The 20082-nt window shown below is 41.7% G+C and overlaps 1 protein-coding gene across 2 annotated transcripts in view; it reads right to left on the bottom strand.

Annotated features, from left to right (window-relative positions):
* Nucleotides 1-20082, bottom strand: part of PHLPP2 (PH domain and leucine rich repeat protein phosphatase 2) — a 32573-nt gene that overhangs the window by 7791 nt on the left and 4700 nt on the right. Inside the window, exons 1-14 of one of the 2 annotated variants that reach the window (XM_071440935.1) lie at nt 19905-19981; nt 19170-19303; nt 14924-15114; nt 14364-14489; nt 13127-13281; nt 8572-8718; nt 6874-7104; nt 5942-6144; nt 5391-5451; nt 4777-4872; nt 3329-3484; nt 2201-2401; nt 1539-1701; nt 170-300 (exon numbers count right to left, since the gene is read on the bottom strand). In XM_071440935.1, the coding sequence (XP_071297036.1) occupies nt 170-300; nt 1539-1701; nt 2201-2401; nt 3329-3484; nt 4777-4872; nt 5391-5451; nt 5942-6144; nt 6874-7104; nt 8572-8718; nt 13127-13281; nt 14364-14489; nt 14924-15114; nt 19170-19224 (1916 nt within the window). In that variant the 5' untranslated portion in view covers nt 19225-19303; nt 19905-19981. Of the gene's footprint in view, nt 1-169; nt 301-1538; nt 1702-2200; nt 2402-3328; nt 3485-4776; nt 4873-5390; nt 5452-5941; nt 6145-6873; nt 7105-8571; nt 8719-13126; nt 13282-14363; nt 14490-14923; nt 15115-19169; nt 19304-19904; nt 19982-20082 lie in introns of those variants that run through there. The other variant, XM_071440934.1, reaches the window with a different exon arrangement.

Here is a 20082-nt window from a genome sequence, read left to right as displayed (position 1 = left end):
TGTTTCAGACCCAGACTTTTCCCTTCCCAAAGACAGCTGCCTCAGGCAGGGAACATTATTCCACCATGCAGTGATAAAGTGCTTTTACTTTACTATCCCATTTCCTCTCCTGGCAAGAGTTACCCTTCCCTGTGCAGGTCACTACTGGGTTGACATGTCAATGGCTCACCTGAAGATATCCAGTGTCTTGTGTTCTAACACCAGGTTTGTGTTTCCACTCAGATCCAGCTCTTGCAAGGCACCTGGCAGTGCCTCAGGGATTAGGATTTCTGTTAACTCATTGCAGCTCAAATCCACAAACTGCAGTAGCAACAAACAGCATGACAAAGAAAATACTGTGTTGTGTTGTGCCATCAGTTACTCCAGTGCTCCTTACAAACATCATACAACCCTGCTACTTATTGTATCTCACACACAGGTTATGGAAGTGGATCTGACTTGTCAGAAGAACGATTTATAAGCAACCTGTAATAGCCATGACTCCAATACTGAAAGACTAGGTCACACCAAAGATAAAGGAAAGCCTCTATATGCAAACCTGCCTAGCTATTTAACACTGCCCACTGTCTCAAATGCAAGCAACCAGAAATGTCAGAGACAAGGGGTAAAGGTGACATGATCTTTGTTCAACTCAGAAAGGTGAGAGATCTAGAATGCATATTGTGTGGCCTCTTCTCAGGTTGATCAAGCAAAATCATAGAGCCACAGAATATCTGTGCTGGAAGAGACCTTAGAGCTCATTTTTTCAACACATCTACCATGGGCAGGGACACCTTCCACTACAAGAAGTTGCTCCAAGACCTGTCCAACCTGGCCTCGAAACTTCCAGGGATGGGGCAGCCACAGCTTCTCTGGGCAACCTGTGCCATGGTCTCCCCACCCACACAGGGAAGAGTTTCTTCCTAATATCCAACCTAGACCTACTCTCTTTCACTTTAAAGCCATTCCCCCTTATGCTGTCAACCGATGCCTTTGTCCAAAGTCCCTCTCAAGTTCTCTTTTAGTCACTTTAGGTAATGCAAGGTTGCAATAAGGTTACTCCAGACCCTTTTCTTCTCCAAGCTGAACAACTCCAAACCACTCAGCCCATTGCCACAGCAGAGATGCTCCAGCCTTCTGATCATCTTCATGGACTCCTCTGGACCCACTCCAAGAGGTCTAAGTCCTTCCTGTGCTGAGGACCTGGGTGCAGCCCTCCAGGTGGGATCTCATCTGAGCAGGGCAGGGGGGCAGAATCCTCTCCTTACCCGCTGTCTATGCCACTGGGGATGAGCCCGGGATGTGTGGGGGGTTTCTGGGTGCCAGCACATATGGCCAGGGCATGTCCAGCCTCTCATCCAGCAGCATCCTCAAGCCCTTCTCAGCAGGGCTGCTCTCGACCATTCATGCCCAGTCTGGATTGATACCAGGGGCAGCCCTGACCCAGGTACAGCACCTTGCACTTGGCCTTGCTGGGACCTCCTGTTCTCTCCTAGCAGTTACTCATTCTATAGCCCAAACTTTACCCAGATATCTCTTTATCTTTTCCATACAAATACCTGAATACGGGGCAAATGCAGGATTTCTGGAAAAATGCTGATTTCATTAGAGTGTGCAATAAGTGTATGAAGTAGCTTGCAGTTTGCAACCGTTGTAGGAATTGTTTTCAGTTTGTTTCCACTCAGATTCAGTTCTTCCAAGTGCTCCAGCTTACTAAGTTTGCTGAAATGGAAACAAAAAAATACTGTATCTTACAGACATTGTAACTTTCTGAAGTTGCAGATGAGGTATCTATAGACACTGCCCTTGATGAGCTACTTTTCTGATTTACTGACAGGAGATCCAAAGTCCTAGGAGATGCTCTAGTAAGATGCAGGGTCCCCAAGCCTGGCTTGGATTTGTACAACAGACAGACCCTTCACCATCAGTGCTGAAGTTGCAAAGAAATATCACCCCATCCCCACACATATGCAACACAAGAAGTTACATCCCTTGGTCCCCCTGGATGGCACCTTAACTAGAACAGGAAAACCTACAGACAGCACTACCCTGTGCCAATCCCCCTTAACAAGCTTCTCCTCCTTTTGTGTGTAGAAAATGTCAGGTTTTTGTCTTCAAGCCACAGGGAGAGCATCTCACTCTGACTTTGACTCACATACAATCATGCGGAGGTGGCAGCTTCCTCCCAGCATTGTCTTGCCTAACAGCCTTACTGACTTACCTTGCAGGGAAAGTCTGCAGGTTGTTGTTTGCCAGATGCAGGATCCGTAGGTTTGGGTGTCCCACCAAGACAGGGATGCACTGATCTGTGAGGTTGTTATTAGTCAAGTATAGCAGCTGCAGCATGCTCAAACTCTCCTCCCCCGGACACGTGGAGGGCAAGGACTCCAGGCTGTTGGCAGATGCATTCAGGTACCTGAGGCTAACCACAGCAAGTGCAAGAATCAGACTTCACATCATCCAAACCACTCCATTAACATGGAAAAGGAGCTGTACAAATGCCAGTGTAGACAGCAGTATGAGACAGGAGGCCAGACAATACTGTAACATCCCTAGTCATATTAAGCTTAGCTTAAAGCACCTGAGTTGCATTTAGGGGATGCAGGGTAGTGGCCTGCGGACTTAAGCAGAAACTAAGAGGGTTTAACTCTTGTTTAAGGCTTTGAAGGCCTTTGGTTTAGGTAATCCTAAGTTTCTTAGACAACGGTAAGGATTATAGGGGAGATAGGAAGGAGTATGACAGACATGGTGGTTAAGATAGCAATTGTGATGCTGGTTGGTTTGTTAGTGCGTCATTGTTTTATGTGGTTTGTAGTGTGCGGGGGGAGTGTGATAGTTGTGCAGTGAGTCTACTAATGACTTACTAGCTATATGCACTGTGGATGCATTTTTACAGTAAACAGTGAGTACTGAAAAGCCCATGGGTAATACTGGTGGAAGCAGACAACATAAAACTTTACTTAAAGAAGGGCTTCTTTAAAGAAGGGCTAACTCCCGTGTGAATACAGTTAGGAGAGACTGTTCATTTGTAAAGGGTCTCTTTTGTTGCTCTCGAATGACCTGAATCTAACTGGCTTCTTTTCTTTGCACTTGAACTTATGACTACTTTTAAAGACAAAGTTCTTCTGGCAGCTTCTGTTTTCCTGTAATTATACAGTAACATGGACTGATTCCTTCGAATCAGCTTGATGGCTTCCCTTATGGCACCTGAATAACCTCCTCACCAAGAGCATACCTCGTTATCTCTTATGCAAATGGAACCTTGCAAGGACAGTCACACAGGTGCCACTTTCAGCCCATACATTCCAAAGGATAATGCGGACAAAAGATGTTTGATACTGACACTCACTTCAGAGCTTTGACAAAGAGTGTCTCTGGGAGTTTAGTCAACAGATTGTGCTGAAGGTCCAGCACCTCCAGTGGAATGTGTTCTTGAAGAGGTGGAAGGCTCTGCAGATGATTGTGCCCCACCATCAACTTCCGAAGACTTAAGCTTCTGAGGATCCTAGAAAGACACAGGGTTTTCTATTTAACTTGGTTCATTCCTCTTGACATTCACAGAGTGGGAAAGGTAGTATTTAATCCACTTAATTTGCTTGTACAACAGGGAAAAATTAAAATACACTCATCCATAAATGTAAACAATTATAAAGCAGAACAACACACAGGGTAAGATGACTCAAGTCTCTCTGAATGCTTGGATGCGTATCTTCGCTTCCCTCTACACTACTACTCTTTGGTATCTTGTGGTTCGAGTTGGTGTGCATGTGCCCAGCATTCTCTCAGGCAGACAAAGAAAGAAGTCACAAAGGAATGCTTTAAATGCCTGTTGTCACTTGTAGGTAGAAAGATGTGCTTCCACAGTGCCAACATAAATTCAAAGCTTTAACTAGCGGCTTAACACTCCTGTATTATTTCTGAGGCAGTAAATTATTCTTTGCATAATATACTTAAAATTTGGTCCCTTTAATCCACTGGATTGGCTAAAATTCTCTTCTAAGTTCTCACCATCACATCCTTGCTGTGTCCTTTTCTTGCTTTTGATGTATACAGTTTTTCTGTGGCAATCACTGGAATGTCACTGCTGTTCACCTCCTATGTCTCTTGCTTCAACTTCTCCAACCCATGTTCTGCATTTCTTCCCTGTTAACCACTTCTCCATTCAATTTTAGTGCAACTTACCCCAGGCACTGTGTCATTCATCAAATCACAGCCCCATCAAACACCCTTATTAGGCTGAGAATGTTTACGGTTTGCTTCTTCCTAGGCTAAATAACTGCAAAATTGTATTAGTTCTTGGCTCTCATTCACTGCATTTCTGCAGAAACTGAAAGGGAAATAGGGAGAAAGGAGCTGGCTGATGGTGTACTGTGAAAGCTACATTTAAGATCAGCTGAATTGTCCCTTTGTGATAACTGCCTGTCAAAGGTAACAGATGAAATTTCTGTGGCATGATGCAAAATGTATTAGGGTCTCACCTATGACCTGTGTTTACAGACAGTATGATGACACATATAAATCACAGCAGCATGTTCTATGCCAGGTGCAAACAGCTGCAGTAGCAGCCAAAAGCACAGGATAGAATTACCTAGCCCCTACTGTTCAAAATGCTGACCTAGAAACTGGTTCTTTCCAACATTTGAATGCAGAGAATTTATGATGCTACATAGAAAAAGTAAGTGAGAGTAAGTATCTCGACATAACAAGGAATTAAGCAACGGGAATAGCACTGCTTTTCTCTTCCCAGACAGCCCATTGTAGAAAAAAACTCAGCTCTGTTTACGAAGGTTTTCTGACCTCGATGGAAGCTCCAAGAGTAGATTGTAGCTCACATCCAAAACTTCCAGTTTCTTTGCTTCACAGGCCCAGTCTGGGACACACTGTAGTTGATTGCTGAGAAAAACAAGTGGGAAAAGCTAGAAACCAGCACTCATATGGAAAAGACTCTGAATGCTGCATGATTTTAGTGACAGCCAAACCAAAAGCAACAGGCAAAAAATGAACAGCATCTGAGTTAGTCACGGATAATGCAAACTGAACTGGCTCATGACTTGGCAGGGCATCCTATCTTACAGGTCTCACAATGCTGCTCCAAGGGCAGGTGTAGGCAATGAAACCAACAGCAGAGATCACTAGGAACTACTCTAAAGATTTGATCCACAGATCCCCCCCCACTCAGTTCAGTAAGCTGCCAAAGTTCAGTGGTCCCTGCTTGGATTTTTTTTTCCTAATCACAGCCTACAGCTGAAGGACAGCGAAGTCACCTGAAAAGGTCATACTGGTTCAGAAGGGCTTCTGGTCTGGGACACTTTCATCATTGTTTAGTGCTGGGCTTTGAAGTTCTATTGTTTTTAATTGCTCTCAAGATGTCCAGATACTTGCTTTAAATTCTGTTGTGTATTATCACTTACTGAGAGAGTTCTAGACATGTCAGTAGACCAGGAACCGGATAAATATTGACAGCTGTCAGACCTGATGAAGTAAAGCAAATAAGTATGATTGCAGAGCTTCAGAGAGAAAACAGCACAGAGATGCAGCTTAGTTATCAAATGAGACTCACAGTCTTTCTTTATGGAGACTCAAGGTCCCCATTGATACTTCCCATCACGGAGTTCACACTTCATACATCTACCATATGACACACTATAGTGTCTCACTATCCAGTTCTCCATCTGTCATGTGGAGCACCAGAACAAGGGAGAACTGTACTTTTCTTTGTGGGCTCCCAAACAGATCTCAATGGAACATGAATTCCTTGGATATAACACTACAATCTCCACACTGTTACACAGCCTATGTGTGACCCATAGGAGCTAACCTCAGAGGACCCATTGCATATGGTTTCACCACAATGACATCAACATAAGTATTTTTTTAATGTGTGAGAGAGGACAAAAGGCTGTTTTCCTTTCCTCTCAGGGCTTAAAGGGAAACGGCAAGTGAAGAAGACAAAGAGACATACAGTTGCTGTTGGCATACAGGGCCCGAAGGGAGAAGCCGCTCAGAGTCAGCTCTCTCAGCTTATTTCGCTCGCAGTGCAGCTGCTCCAGGCTGACCAAGGAGCTCAGATCCAGATCTGTCATCTGATTGTCTCGTAAATCCATGTAAGCCAAAGATTTGTTCCCCTCCAGAGTGTCAGCTGCTGCTCTCTTCAGGTTGTTCAGCCTAAACACTCAGAGATGAGTTAAAAAGTCAGAAAATAAGACACTGAACACTGAACATTGGTAAGAGAGAAGAAAGAAGAGGAAATGAAGAATTCTGGTGAAGGCTAACATCAGAGGTGAGCACAGTGAATGAAATGTGTGACAAGCAATGGCAAATTTCAGGCAGTGAATACAAAGAAAAACATTTTCTTTGTCTACACTGCTACACATAATCATTTTAATGATTCCCAAATTTTTAAGAGATTCTGAAAAAAGACCCAGTCTAGAAAACAGAAACCAGGTCAAGGGGCAGCTACTCTGCATGGACACAGGAAGCTAATGCAGAGAACAGATACTAGACTGCCTTGCCACACACAAAAAGATCTTTGTCCCTTTCTGAGAGATCTGCAGTTGGCAGCCTGGAGAATCAGGATCACATCTCTAGGGCAGGGAGGCAAAGAAGGGAAGAAGAGAACAAGGTTTGAGTACCTTGAGCTACCAAAGCTCAACTAGAACTGGAAACTAGAGAGCTGGGTCACATTCAGCATCTGGCACTGCTCAATTAAGCTTGCTTTTCCAAGTGGATTCTGCACACCCTCAGAAACAGAACTCCATAAAAGCTAAAGAACCAGTAAGAGAAAAAACTGAACCTAGTTATTATAGCAAAATGTACCAGAAGTTGCACAGATCCTCTGCTGTAAATGGAAAGTACCAATCTATTTTATAGACACCTGCCAGTTTTACCCCTTACCTCAGGTCCACACTTTTGATGTGACCCATGCGGTTCAGCACTGTCAGGTCCAGGGTCTCTATCAAGTTCCCTGCCAGGGCTAGTTTGTCTAAGGTGACAAGTTTCTCACAAATTGCTGGCAGTTCACAGAAGTTATTGAAGGAAAGCCCAAGACAGCTGAGCTGCTGCAGGTTTCCCATCTCTTCTGGTAAGGATGTGAGGAAATTGCCATCAAGACAGAAGGTCTGGAGACTGCAACAGTGAAAAAGAGAAAGAAAATACTTCTGCAATGAGCAGTGAACATCACATTTCGTATTTTTAGTGAATTTTCTCATATAGTTAGCTGATCTCAATGTGGTTATTTTTAAATAACAGCTAATTTTATTCTTATACACGTAAATTTACTGAAGTACTTTTATCACACATGTAATAGGCTTGGAACTTCCAGTTGTGCCAAAGATTGTAAGTTAACATAAGCAAAATACAAACCAGTACTTACACTGTAAATGAAAGATATTTACTTAATTACCTAATTTTCTACAAATGGCACAGTTTAATCACACCTCCTACCACATTAACGCACTAGTAGAAGATTTTTACACTCCAGTTGTCCGTTCCAACACACACTCAGAAAAGAATAAGGTAGCTCTGTTGTATAATGAATTGTTTCAAAGGTTGTATGGCTTTTGAGACTCAGATCCCAAGTATACAATTCCCTTACTATGATTATGTTCCAACAGAGATCTTTCTGTGTTTAGTGGTGGTAGAAATTAAATCCAAGGCCACAAAAAGTTCTTATGAATAAGGGCTCAAGCAGTCATCAAGATAACTGGACCCATAACTATACTATAAACCTCCAGGAGGTGTATGCCTACATATAACTTTATCCTCACAGTTTGCATATGGCTAAAAGATTATTGAGGAAATTACTTGTTCACATCCAGTGTGGCTGCAGACATGCCTTTTTTAAAGATACAAGTTGGAGGAAAAGAAGCCCACAACAAATCAACAGTTCAATATTAATGTTTAGGCATATGCACATTTAGATAAACATCTATTGATGTTTATCTAAATGTACTAACAGTCTTGCAATTAAATTTGCCTAAGCTTAAGCTCTTATGCATTTGGGGCAGCTACTGGGGAAAATGGACAAGGCTCCAGCAAACACTTTAAGACAAAATTTTCAGAGGGGATTGCTCAAGTTTTTCCATGTTAAAATCCTCTAACATAAAAGCAGCTAAATCTGTAGAACACAATCAAACATACTAGTGCTGACAAAAATCACTAGACCCCTGTGAGAAGTTATCACAGAAAAGTTTTTACAATAAATTAAAACTTCAATAGAAATTACATCAGTACTGAAAATATTAAATTCAAATAACAAATGCAGAAAGTCAAACAACTCTGAAGCTGCAGAAAAATGCACATAGACTTATTTGAGAAACAATGCAGTTGCCTTCAGTGCTTTATCTGTATCAAGTTTCCTTATGTTTTCTGTGCTAGCAGTTGTGATGTTTTCCTGGTAGTGATTAAGGGATTGCACATCTTAGTTCTTGACCTTCTGCTAGAGTCAAATTAATCATTCAGCCTTCATGGATATAACAGGCTGCCCTAGTTTTTTGGTTTTTTCACACTTTCAGAAACAGTAGCTGCACATCAGTAGTGCTCAGCTGAGGCACCAAGGGTACTTATGATCACAGATGTAAAGAACATACTCACTTCAACAGTTTGCCAATCTGACTTGGCAAGTAATGAAGTCCATTACAGGAAATATTAAGCTCTGTCAGAGTAGAGATCTCACACAGTGATACAGGAAACTCTCCCAGTCTATTATGAGACAAGTTCAGACTCTTCAACTGAGAAAACCTATTAGCAAGAACACTAGTTAATGCACAAAATACATGTCTAAAAGCAAAAATACACAAACCAGTCACAAAGAATTTTAAAGTATTTGTACACTGGTGATACAGTCAGCTAACTCATTACAGGAGTCTCTGCATAAATTTGGGTTTAAGTCATTGATATTCTTCTCAACTGTCATGCTGAAAGTGATCAAATACCACGGGTTTACTGCAGCAACTGATAATGACCTTCTACACCGACCTAACAAGCTTCATCTTAGTGACTGCTACTAAGATTAAGGTGAATAAAATGCTCAGTTAAAAAATTTACCTTAGAAGAATTAACTACAGTAAGAGTCTACAATTACGTAGCTTGGGAAAAGAGGAGCTGAAAACATTTACTAGGACTATTCTGAGAATAAAACAGAAAGCCAAGCCAAGCTGTAAAAGGGAAAACTAGGAAAGCGCTTGCTTCATGCTGGGAAGCCCAAGAGCTGCACCCAGAGGTCCTGGAACAAGATTGCACAGCCACAGTGCTCCTTGCTCAGCAGACTGCATGGCACACACTGCCCCAAGAACAGGCAGCCCCACAGTCACCACAGCCCCTCCAGTGCCTGCAAAAGGGTTACCTAGCTCTAGCTCCTTCAGCTAGCTCCAAAGACAGAGAAGGAACTTAGCATGGCTGGGGTAACACACAGCAGGGTTCTCCTCCAAGAGTTCCTGCCTCCTTCTACAGGAAGCAAAAGTATTGTTCCCCAAGCATTGTTCCCTCTTCATCCCAAACTGGAACCACCAAAAATTAATTCAGTGGGGAAATTAGTATCTCACTTCAATGAGATAACTGCACATTTCATGTACCAGAGAACTACTTCTTGGAAACATGCAGTTTTTCATCTGCCTCCCCCACCTGACTTTTTCCAGGCATTGGTGAGTAGCTCTTATTTTGAAACAAATGTTCTAATATCAGTAACAAAACCAAGGTTAATTAGCTTGAGGGAGAATATTACTTCTAGCTTGAGATGTCTTGAAATATAGAACTGAAAGGTTTTGGAGTTGTTTTCTTCTTTATAGTGACGTTTTTTGGATTCAAATTACTTGTAATGATCTGTGTAGGAATTATGCATAATATTCCTCCATGCTTTATAACCTTGGGGGATGTTATTCTTTTGAAAGAGGGAGCATAGCTGAAACTTGGATATGAGTTGTTTGCTTTGAGCACCCCATCATATGAATAAGGGGACAGGCATTTTTGTTCGCTACAGCCACAGACTCTCTTGTACTGCAACTGAAAGCCAAAGAGAAAAATATGCTATGTTGGTAAAAGCCTTCTTCAAAGGAAGGATAATGCAAAGGCCTAACAATGATACAAAATTTAGAAACTTGCACACAAAACTCCATCATAGTATTGGAAAAGAAGGAAACAATGAGGATGAACCTAAAGATTTTAGCAATCTCATTAGCTGGTTCAACTTTAAGAGATTTAGGACAGGTCATGGCTCTCAGGGTTTGAAATCAGCAAATGCTTTAATAAAACTGCTTTCTCAGGAGCTCTGCAATGGCTTTTGCGGCACCTGTTCTTAGTGCCAAGCAGTGTTTCCTCTCTCTAAGAGCATAGTGAGCAGCTGCTCTGAGAGACGCAGCATTAAACACAACAGCACAACTAATGTTTAGAATTCATCCCTCTGCAAAAATATCAAGGCAAGCACAAGAGGGGCATTACAGTTTCCAAAAGCTGAAGGGAAACTGGTATATGACACAGCTTGGTCTGAGTTTCCTCACGCAGACTTCCATACTCAGTGGGGAGGACAGTACTCTAAAGCCTTTTGAGCTCTCCTTCTGTTCCTTCTTCTTTGCCTCAGTAAGCTCATGTAGTGATGTAGGAGTGGAGTGGAGTGGAAATGCAACTCTCATTCAAGCTGTATATATGAACCAGGTATTATAAGGGATAAAGATTCCAAAATCGTTGTGGCTCCTCAGGTTATGGTTTCTGCTCTCACAGGGCATACTGAGACAACAAAGAAGTATGGAAACACAGCAGTGCATCTTCCATGGCATTGCCATGTGACCGTGTTCACAGGGGTTCTTGGATGAGGGAAGAGACAAGAATGTTGACTCCATGTTCAGAAGGCTTGATTTATTATTTTATTATATATATATATATATATATATATATATATATATATATATAACATTATAACTATAATAAAAGAAAAAGAAGGACAGGTTTTCTCAGAAGCTAACTAAGCTAAGAATAGAAAAGAATGATAACAAAGGCAGCTCTCTCAGACTCTGTCCAAGATAGCCCGGTCCTTGATTGGCCATTAATTATAAACATCCAAGATGGGCCAATCACAGGTGGACCTGTTGCATTCCACAGCAGCAGATAACCATTGTTTACATTCTGTCTCTGAGGCCTCTTAGCTTCTCAGAAGGAAAAATCCTAAAGAAAGGATTTTTAGTGAAAAGATGTCTGCGACATTACCATCCTCTGTTTAGCAGCCCAAACTGGTGCTGCCCTGAAATATTCCAAGTTTAACACATCCTGTTCTGCCACCAAAGCACACCAGCACAAATATGTATCAACTAGCTAAAATGCTGACAAGAGACATGCAGATGTATACATGTGTGTGCACACACATGTATCAATGAAGACCAGATCTCAGAGTTTGTCAGATAAGGAAGATGCTTGAAAGGCACTAGAATCCATAAAAAATAAACTAGGCGATGTAACAAAGCAGTTAGGGCTATTTGATGCTCTTTGCTTAACATTTTCCCTTTAGCCAGTTATTTTTGCTCCGTTACTATAGTTATAGGTAATTAGACTCCTAGAGCTTGAAGATCTCAGAGGAAGAGATCTGATCATTGTGAAAAATTCTGCTATTGGGAATTGACAGTCTCAATGCACTGAGAGCACCTACTGCAAGTGAGCAAGGGTCTTCTTGTGGTGCTGTAATCTTAGAAGCATCCTAAAAACCTCAGATAGAAAATCTTTTCAAAAGGCAATGAGCAGCCTTATGTGGGCAACCTAATGCTATCTGCTTATTCAAGATTGTGTGAAGTGAGAGCTTCTTTTATGGCTTTTGTTTGTTTGCGGATTTCAGCTTCATCAGACAGTCACTGCCAGGAAAAGAGTTGAGTTTCTGACATGTCAGATTTCTTGTTGACTACATGCAAGGTCAAGAGAAATTTCAAGCCCCTTCTGATCCTGTGAACCAAGGATACTCCATTTTAGAAAATGAAGTTCTGATGTGCTTTTCAAAATCATACAATGTAGCTGAAGAGACAAGTAGAAAGCAAAATCTTAAATGATTTTAAGCAGCTTCTCCAGTAACAGAATCTATTACAATTCAGCATTAGAAAACTTTTGAACAAATTTGGAAAACCAGACTAAATTCTGGCTTGCAAGGAAACTGCAAAGAATTCCCAAAAGTGAGCAATTTTTTTTTCATTGTATATTCTCATAGATACCTGGGCATCTCATTACCCTAGAGGAAGAAAAATTAAATAGCACAGTAGTAGGCCCCTAGAGACAAAGAAAACAAAAATAAAGCCTTCCCCACCCCACCCCACCTTGAAAAAAAAAACCCCAACAAACCAAAATGACAAAAACAACCAAACCTCAAAACCACAACAACAACAAACCAAAACAAACAAAAAACCAAAAAGCAGTTTTGCAAAGTTTCTCCACATACATTTTCCTTAGGGAAATGTATTCCAAACAGAGCCATTGGACAATATTACTATAAGCTTCCTAACAGTTTCCAAAACTCATAGAGCAACTCCTTGAATTCTGTTTAGCATGGCTGGTATTCATATCAACAGACTAATCTCCCTCTAGATTTGTATGATTTTGGGAAATTAATTTAAAAATATTTTTGTAAGACTCCTTCACTTACCTAAGATGACTACATCATGCTTCCATACCATCACACAACTGCTACTCTCTTAAAAGCAGATCATCACAAGTTTCCAAAGCAAAGCTGGAGTCTCACAGGCCCTCTGCCAATTCCAAATACACATTAAGAACTTGCCGAAACAAGGTTTTTCAGACCTAAACTTTTTCCTACAAACTTATTCACAGCAGCAGCATTATGCTTTTCCTTGCTTTTTATTTTATACCCCAAGATGGTCTCTGCTTAGCAAGCAGCCTAATATTACTATTGCATCTTGTCCACAGAAATGGCATGTCACCCCACAAGGCTTACCTCACATCAGAGTTAGCACAGAATCTGTGGAAGGGAGCTCATGAATACTATAAATTGTTGGAAGTTTATTCCTGCTTGTGCTGCTCAGTTCTGCTTCCAACCCCCTCACTTGTTAGAGCTTCCTAAAGATCAATTTTTTTACCATCCCCAAGAGAACAGGCAATACTTCATTCCTGTATCCATATGTCAAGGACTCCAAATGTAGGAGAAAAATAATTCTTTGCAGACCTGCAAAGGGAGTCAAGACTCCCTGCTCCACTTGTTCTCATAAAATTGTGGCGTAAGTTGAGGTAGGTGATATCTTGACTGTAGAAGAGGTGCTCTGGTACTTCCTCAAGGCTGTAGCATGAAAGATCAACCATGCTAAATCGCATAGACACAATCTGAAAAGAAAGAGAAAAAGCTGCAGCTGTGCAACAAATTTTCTCTGCAAGTCTAATGGAAGACCAAAGAATACAAGTAATAAACAATTTGCAAGAACATGAAAGAACCCCTTGTACCTACCAGGTAGAGTCCATGTAGGAAATGGGAGTCCATGAAGTACAAGCCTATGCCCTTTGCTACATCCCTGACAAGGATGCATAGCTGGATACCAGCCAGGATTCACACAAAGCCCTGCTCTGTATGTGCACTGGGCACACTGCCTAAAGGCAAGGCTGTAAGAGAGCCAGGGTAATAGAGGAAAACGGATCTTTCAGGAAACTCTATTGAGAAATCTCAAGTGCCTTCCAAAGGTGCAAGAAGCAACAGGAAGCAGCTGATTTTCCAGTTCAGTTCTGTGAGGTTTACAGAACCTTTGCCTAGCATAGCTGCTTCTTCTGTACTTCTAGGTACTTCTTTCTTTTATTAGCTTGTGGAGAGTACAAAATTTGAAACATAACTTGTTATAAAAAGGCTTCATAAATTCTGGTTTTGCAGCATTTCATAAAGTCTCTGCAAATCTCATGTCCTTTCATAAAGTATGTTTTGTCTTGAGGTCTTCGGTGATTAATTTGACATTTTATGACCTGCTTTACCCTGAACTCATTTTGTATTTCTTAATATCCTTGCTGACCTACAATGTCTCTGTATCTCAAACCTCAAGGCAGCCCTGTGTTTGTTCAGGTCATACTTCAAGCACATTCAAGTAGGGCAAATGCAATCTGTAGGTTTCTATGGCTGTAGTCAGCCAGTCCCTGAGGTTTGCTCTAGGGACCTGTGATTAAGTTAGTCTTGTAGGTGCAGCAGAGGTTAAAACAGCACAGAACTACTGCTCAACAATGTTGCACAGGTAGAGGAAAAGAGAAGGCTAAGAGAAAAATCTCTGTAGCCCAGAGCATGAAGGAAATAAAGCTGGAAAATGTCCTGGGTACTTTCTCCAGCATCGTAGCATCATCTCTGACTGCAGATCAAGCTTGCATCATAATAACCTTCCTGTGGTGTACCCTGCACCCACATCCAAACCACAGTGTCCCCATGGCCTCACCGTGGATGCCTGCCGGTGCCACCGCTGGCACTCTGCCAGCGTTTCAAAGGAAATGTGGTAGGTCTGAGCTTGCGCTCCAGCAGATGTGAAAGCAAGGGTGTACTGCCGACGTTTCATCTCTTCCACCTGCGGAGGGAGAATTGACAACAGCAGTCTGCCTAAGAGCCAGCAATGACAACTACTTGAAGTCTAGGGTGAAGTATTACTGACCACCAGTAACACTTCTGCATTTTGCCGAAAATACTGCTTGTAGTCACTGGAGAAAAACACAGAAGTAAATCCTGCTTAACATATTTCTGCTGAAATGGATACAAGAAGTAGTAATTTCCAGAGAGCCCATGCACATTGGCTACTGCTGTGAAAGCTGAACAGTGTTTCTTCGTTTTATTAGCCTTCAGACTACTACCTAAGCAGAGCAAGTAGAAAGAGGTTTGGCCATATTAATGCAATAATCTGTTAAAAAAGCCTACATTAATCTCTTGTGGGCAATTCCCATCACTACTACATTTCTTCTTCCTTCCCAGGCTACAGAGAACTAAAAACAAAAAAAAAAGCCTTACCTTCCCTCCCACGAGAGGCAAGATGTGCATCTTCCCTGCATGGCTGTCCTTCACTGAGGACACAATGAGGCACGTGCCACAGAGAGTGACGGAGCGCTCTGCCCACTTGTGCAGCTGGGTCTTTCCTTTGCGTACGTTATAGACTCCGGAGAGCAGGATGCGATCCAGCTGTTCCACCTGACATGGCTTTTCTGAAGAAAAAGGGGACATTAGCATTTACTGTCCATATGTTCTTCATTCTTATCTGTGAGTACAAATAAAACGGCTCTAACATGCAAAACCAGGTGTTGTAAAGAACAAGCAGACAAACTGCACTTAAAAAAAAAGTCTCATGCAGAGGACAAGCAACATCCTCAGTGCAGGAACAGCGGCTGACCAGCACCACTTGTGCCTCCCAGAGCAATGTTAGAATGGTTGCCATGCATCGTGTTTTTAATCCACAGGTAGTTACAGACCTTAGCAAATCCACATGCTTGCCAAATATCCTTCGTTCAAAAGCAACAGAAAAATAATTTTAAACTCTCATTGAGTCAGCTGAAGTCACTGAAATCATTAAATAAGTGGCTTCTACTGGACTTAAAAGGAAGTCCTGGAAAATCAACTACAAAGGAAGTTCTTTCCCTGAAGATGACCATCCTGGTTTTGCCTGAGATAGAATTCATTTTCTTCCTGGCAGATGGTACAAGGCTGTGTTTTGGCTTCAGTGTGAGAATAACGTTGATAACATAAAAAAAAATAACACTAAAAAAACTGCTGTTTCGGTTGGTTCAGCAGCGCTCACCCAGTCAAGGACTTTACAGCGTCCCATTCTCTGCAGGAAGCAGGTGCAGAAGAAACTGCAAGGGAGCATGGTTGTACCAGGTGATCCAAACTAGCAAAGGGGATATTTCACACCATAGAACACCATGCAGTATACAAACTTAAGGAACTGGGAGAGGAGGGCTGAGCACTGTTAGAGAAAGGGCACTGGTGTGATGGGCAGTGTATTGTGCATCACTTGTGTCTTATTCCTCTCTCTTTGTTATTTCCCTTTTAATTACAATTATTATTATTTTACTTTATTTCAATTATTAAACTGTTTTCAGTCCACAGGTATCATCTTTTTCCCATTCTCCTTCCCATCCCATGGGGGAAAGCAGTGTGTGAGTGAGCAGATGAGTGGTGCTAATTGGGTGGCTGAGGTAAAACCACAAAAGTCCTTTTAGGTGCCAAACCTGAAGCACTAAGGGCAGAGACAGAGCTGACCAGAGTGTGTTAAAACAGATTTGCTATAAGCATTTATTGTATTGCTTTAACAGTGCCTGGTCACAATATTGATTGGTTTGCTCAATTTTCTTGCACTTGTTCTCAAGGCTGCATTATGTAACACCTTATCTGCTATAAAGGCTGGGTTAAGGTTATGGTGTATTTTGTAATGTGGTATGTGTGCTCAGCATGTCCCCCACCTTTGTGCTCTGGTGCCATTTAGTGGAAAATATCAATAATGACACCATTTGCCTTTTCTCCTCAGAGAGCCCGCCTAGGGAGTGGATACTTCCCACATCCTCTTTTTCTCCTCCAGGTTAATTACAACAGCATTTGGGAATTTTAATATCCTTGGGATGTTGAAACCAGTCTGGTTCCCTATTGCTAGGCATCATGAATGTGGTTCAGGTCTTGTTTAGGGAGAAGCAACTATTTGTGGCTACTCCAACCCTGTGACAAGCCACTGCAACTACTCCGACTGGACTGAAGTCAGACTGCTGCCAATTGCTGCTGTGCTGGACACACTCAAGGTCAACCATTCAGCTTCTGGAGTCGGGGTTACAGAGGATTTGGAGCCCACAATATTGGGCTGAACTCAAAGAGATACTGGTAGCATATGAAGAGGTTTGAGCTGTTTCAGAGCTGATTGGCACTAAGGTCCAGCTGCTCCTGGCACCCTACTGGGGTCCTGGGCTGGATGTTCAAAATGATGCTATGTGGAGTAAGCAGGTCACACTGATCACACAGCAAGTTTGAATAAGAAAACCATACTCCAAACATTTATCAGGAGCAAACAGTTAACTACGAACTAAAGCTGTAACATTCTTTCTCAGTTAGCAGGATTTTCAGCTTGCCAAATCTAAAGTACTGACGTGATGTCCATATCTGGCTGAATTTAGCTGAAACATGCAGTTGTTTATTTACAACAATAGCTTTGTTTCACACACATGACATTTGACATAAGATATCCTTTACTGGTAAGAAACTGTGAGAACGCACAGAAAAAATTGCTTTGATTTCACCAAGCTGAAAGACCAGCCCCACACTTTTAAGAAAACATTATTATGGGACTAAAAGTGGTATCCTACTAATAACTGCCACAGCAGCACTGCTCCAAGCATTACTACGCAGCTGCACCAATGCTCCAGTTTCCCCCTCTGTCCAAAACCATGACACCTCTCCTATGGAGACGGGCTGAGAGAGTTGGAGTTGTTCAGCCCAGAGCAAAGAAGGCTCTGGGAAGACCTTCTTGCAGCTTTTCTATATATAAAGGCAGCTTATAAGAAAGGCATAGAGAGACATTTTATGAAGGCCTATAACGGCAGAACAATGGGCCATGTTTCTAAAGAGAAAGAGGGCAAATTTACACTGGACATAAGGAAGAAATGTTTTATGGGGAGGGTGGGGAGGCCCTAGCACAGGTTGCCCAGAGAAGCTGTGGCTGCTCCATCTCTGGAATTGTCCAAGGCCAGGCTGGGTGGGGCTTGGAAAAATCTGGTCTAGTGGAAAGTGTCCCAGCCCATGACAGGAGGGTGGAACTAGATGATCTTTAAGGTTCCTTCCAACCCAAACCAGTCTGTGATGCCACGATTCTAAGTAAAGTGTTTCTGTGTAAAATCCATTACTTCCTCCCTTATGTTCTCAGGTGCAGACTTTGCAAAATTATTGTATCATCCTCCATAGCATTCCCTCTAATTCCTCCCCTACCTTTGAGAATCACTTTGTCAGCATTTGCTTAAAACAGGTCTCCTGAAAACACTTCAACCCTTATACTTCTTCCTTCATCACTTTCTTCTAAGCAGACCAGACACCCATGCTGACTGAAACTATTCAATTACATTTTCTATCTACTTGGTTCCATTAAGTTGAGTTGCTGTTTGTGAATCCTCGGCAGTTCCTGCTTGACATACCCAAGCTTTCATTTTTTCCTCAGAAGTTCTCCATACCCCTATCCTTGATGCCTCTACTCCTTCCAGCTGAAGTAACTTCCGACTCCCTTGCTCCGTAAATCCAGACTAGGCATGTCAGACTTCATTCCATCTGTTACACTCCTTGTTTTGCAAAAAAAAAATATATATATTTATATTTGTATATATATGGTGTATACAGTATCCACGCTGTTTTGCCTGTTCTTACACACAGTTCCCAGACAAAATGGGCTTGTCTCAGATAGCAGGGTGAAGAAGCTGATTTCTTATAAATGCATTTTTTTGACACTGAATAACCAAAAGATGGCTAGCAGCTTAGCCTGGCTGCCCAGATCCACAATGCAGAAACAATTTTCCATTAAAAACATCTTGATATTTTTTTTTTTCTGAAATGCAAAAAGTAGACAGGTGAAGTACTTACAAGTAAGAAAACAATTTCCTCATTATCTTTCCTCACCCTCATTTCTTTTATATTTCCTGTTTACTTCAGTGAATTCCTCTTCTGACTGCTAGTACCACATGCCCACAGGCCTATGCTTGCTATCTGTAGCTCCTTGTGTATACTGTCTCCTGCCCAAACCAATTCAACAGGCCACACTCCAAAGTCTTGCTTCTGCAATCCAGTGCCCTAGGGTTCTGATGGCACCCTGCATTATCATTAACCAGCTGGCACCTTCACTCTTCACTATTAAAAGGTTGTGGAGGTATTTGACCAGGAGCTTCCTTGCACATATCCACAAACTTTTTGTAAATACAATCTTCATGCACATCTAAACAGAACTCCCTAAGTCATCAGTTGCAATATTTGAATCTAAAGACAACAGAGCAATCTTGTGCCCTCCTGTGGACCTGTCTTTTCTCAAGTCATGGACAGGATCAAGAAAACTACAGAAGTGTGATTTTTTTCCTAATAATCTTTAAAATGCTTTATTTTAAGAAATGCTTACTGGTGCTGCAGGTGCTTGATGTAGCCCTCTATAAACCCAGCAGGCTGATGACTCAGGCTTTAGCCAAGCTCCAGCTCATAGTTACAGCTGCAGGAACAGTGACAGTGCACACACACAATTTCTTACCACTGTAAAAGCGAATCATACAGCTGAGATCAGAGTTTGCTGCCTCTTCCTGCATTCTGAGAGGATCATCAAAACCCAACCGAGCCAAGTAGTCATACACAATCTGAAGGGGTTTTTCTGTGGGCTCCAGCCTCCTGTCAAAACATACAAGAAAGAAGTTTGAGAATGCAAAAGAGATTAAACAAGTCTCAGTACAGCTAAAGCATGAGGAATACTGACACACCGTCTGTTCTGCTCCTCTGAAAAGGTCTGGCAAGCACAGACTCTTGGGTCTCTGCTCCCTGCTTGACAAGCAGCACTTAAGAACTGCAGCACTTGTGAATTACATTGCAGAAGAGAAACACAGAGAAACAGCAATTGGCATAAGCCACACAATTCATGGTGAATATTTCTATTTCATGATTTAAGGAGCACCAGGAGGAATCCATGACAAGACACAAAACCAGAAATACAAAAAAAAGCAGATGGCAAGTAATTAAAAAACCCTGTGTATAATGCCTCAAAAATATAAAAGAATTTGTAAATTTTTCTTCTGAATGCAGCTTAGAGCAAAGCATTTGAAGAATCCTCATGAAGAATCATAAAAAATCCCAAAGCAAACATAAGACAAATTTCCTACTCTCTTCAATTCACATCAGTGGCTAGATTCTTATGCTTTGGCAAGTTAACTCAACCAGTATATTTAAAAGGATGTTTTAGAACTATGGCAGAACACAGGAAGGACTCAGTGGCTACCTTGAATTAACAGCAATAAGAGAAGGTTCTCCTGAAACATCAGATTTAGTGTATTCAGAATGGAAAACATCTTTTCTGATCCTCTCTTCTCACTTTTTTCCAGGGACCCCGTATTGTGATTTTCTTCAATAAAAACAACAGAGTTTCTTGCTAAATTACAAGTTTTATTTTAGGGAAA

Source organism: Agelaius tricolor, unplaced genomic scaffold (genome assembly GCF_023055355.1).
Source record: "Agelaius tricolor isolate 1412-34295 unplaced genomic scaffold, bAgeTri1.0.p SCAF_15, whole genome shotgun sequence".
NCBI lineage: Eukaryota > Metazoa > Chordata > Aves > Passeriformes > Icteridae > Agelaius > Agelaius tricolor.
Note: the sequence above shows the minus strand (reverse complement) of the source record. Positions and strands in the feature narration are given on the sequence as shown.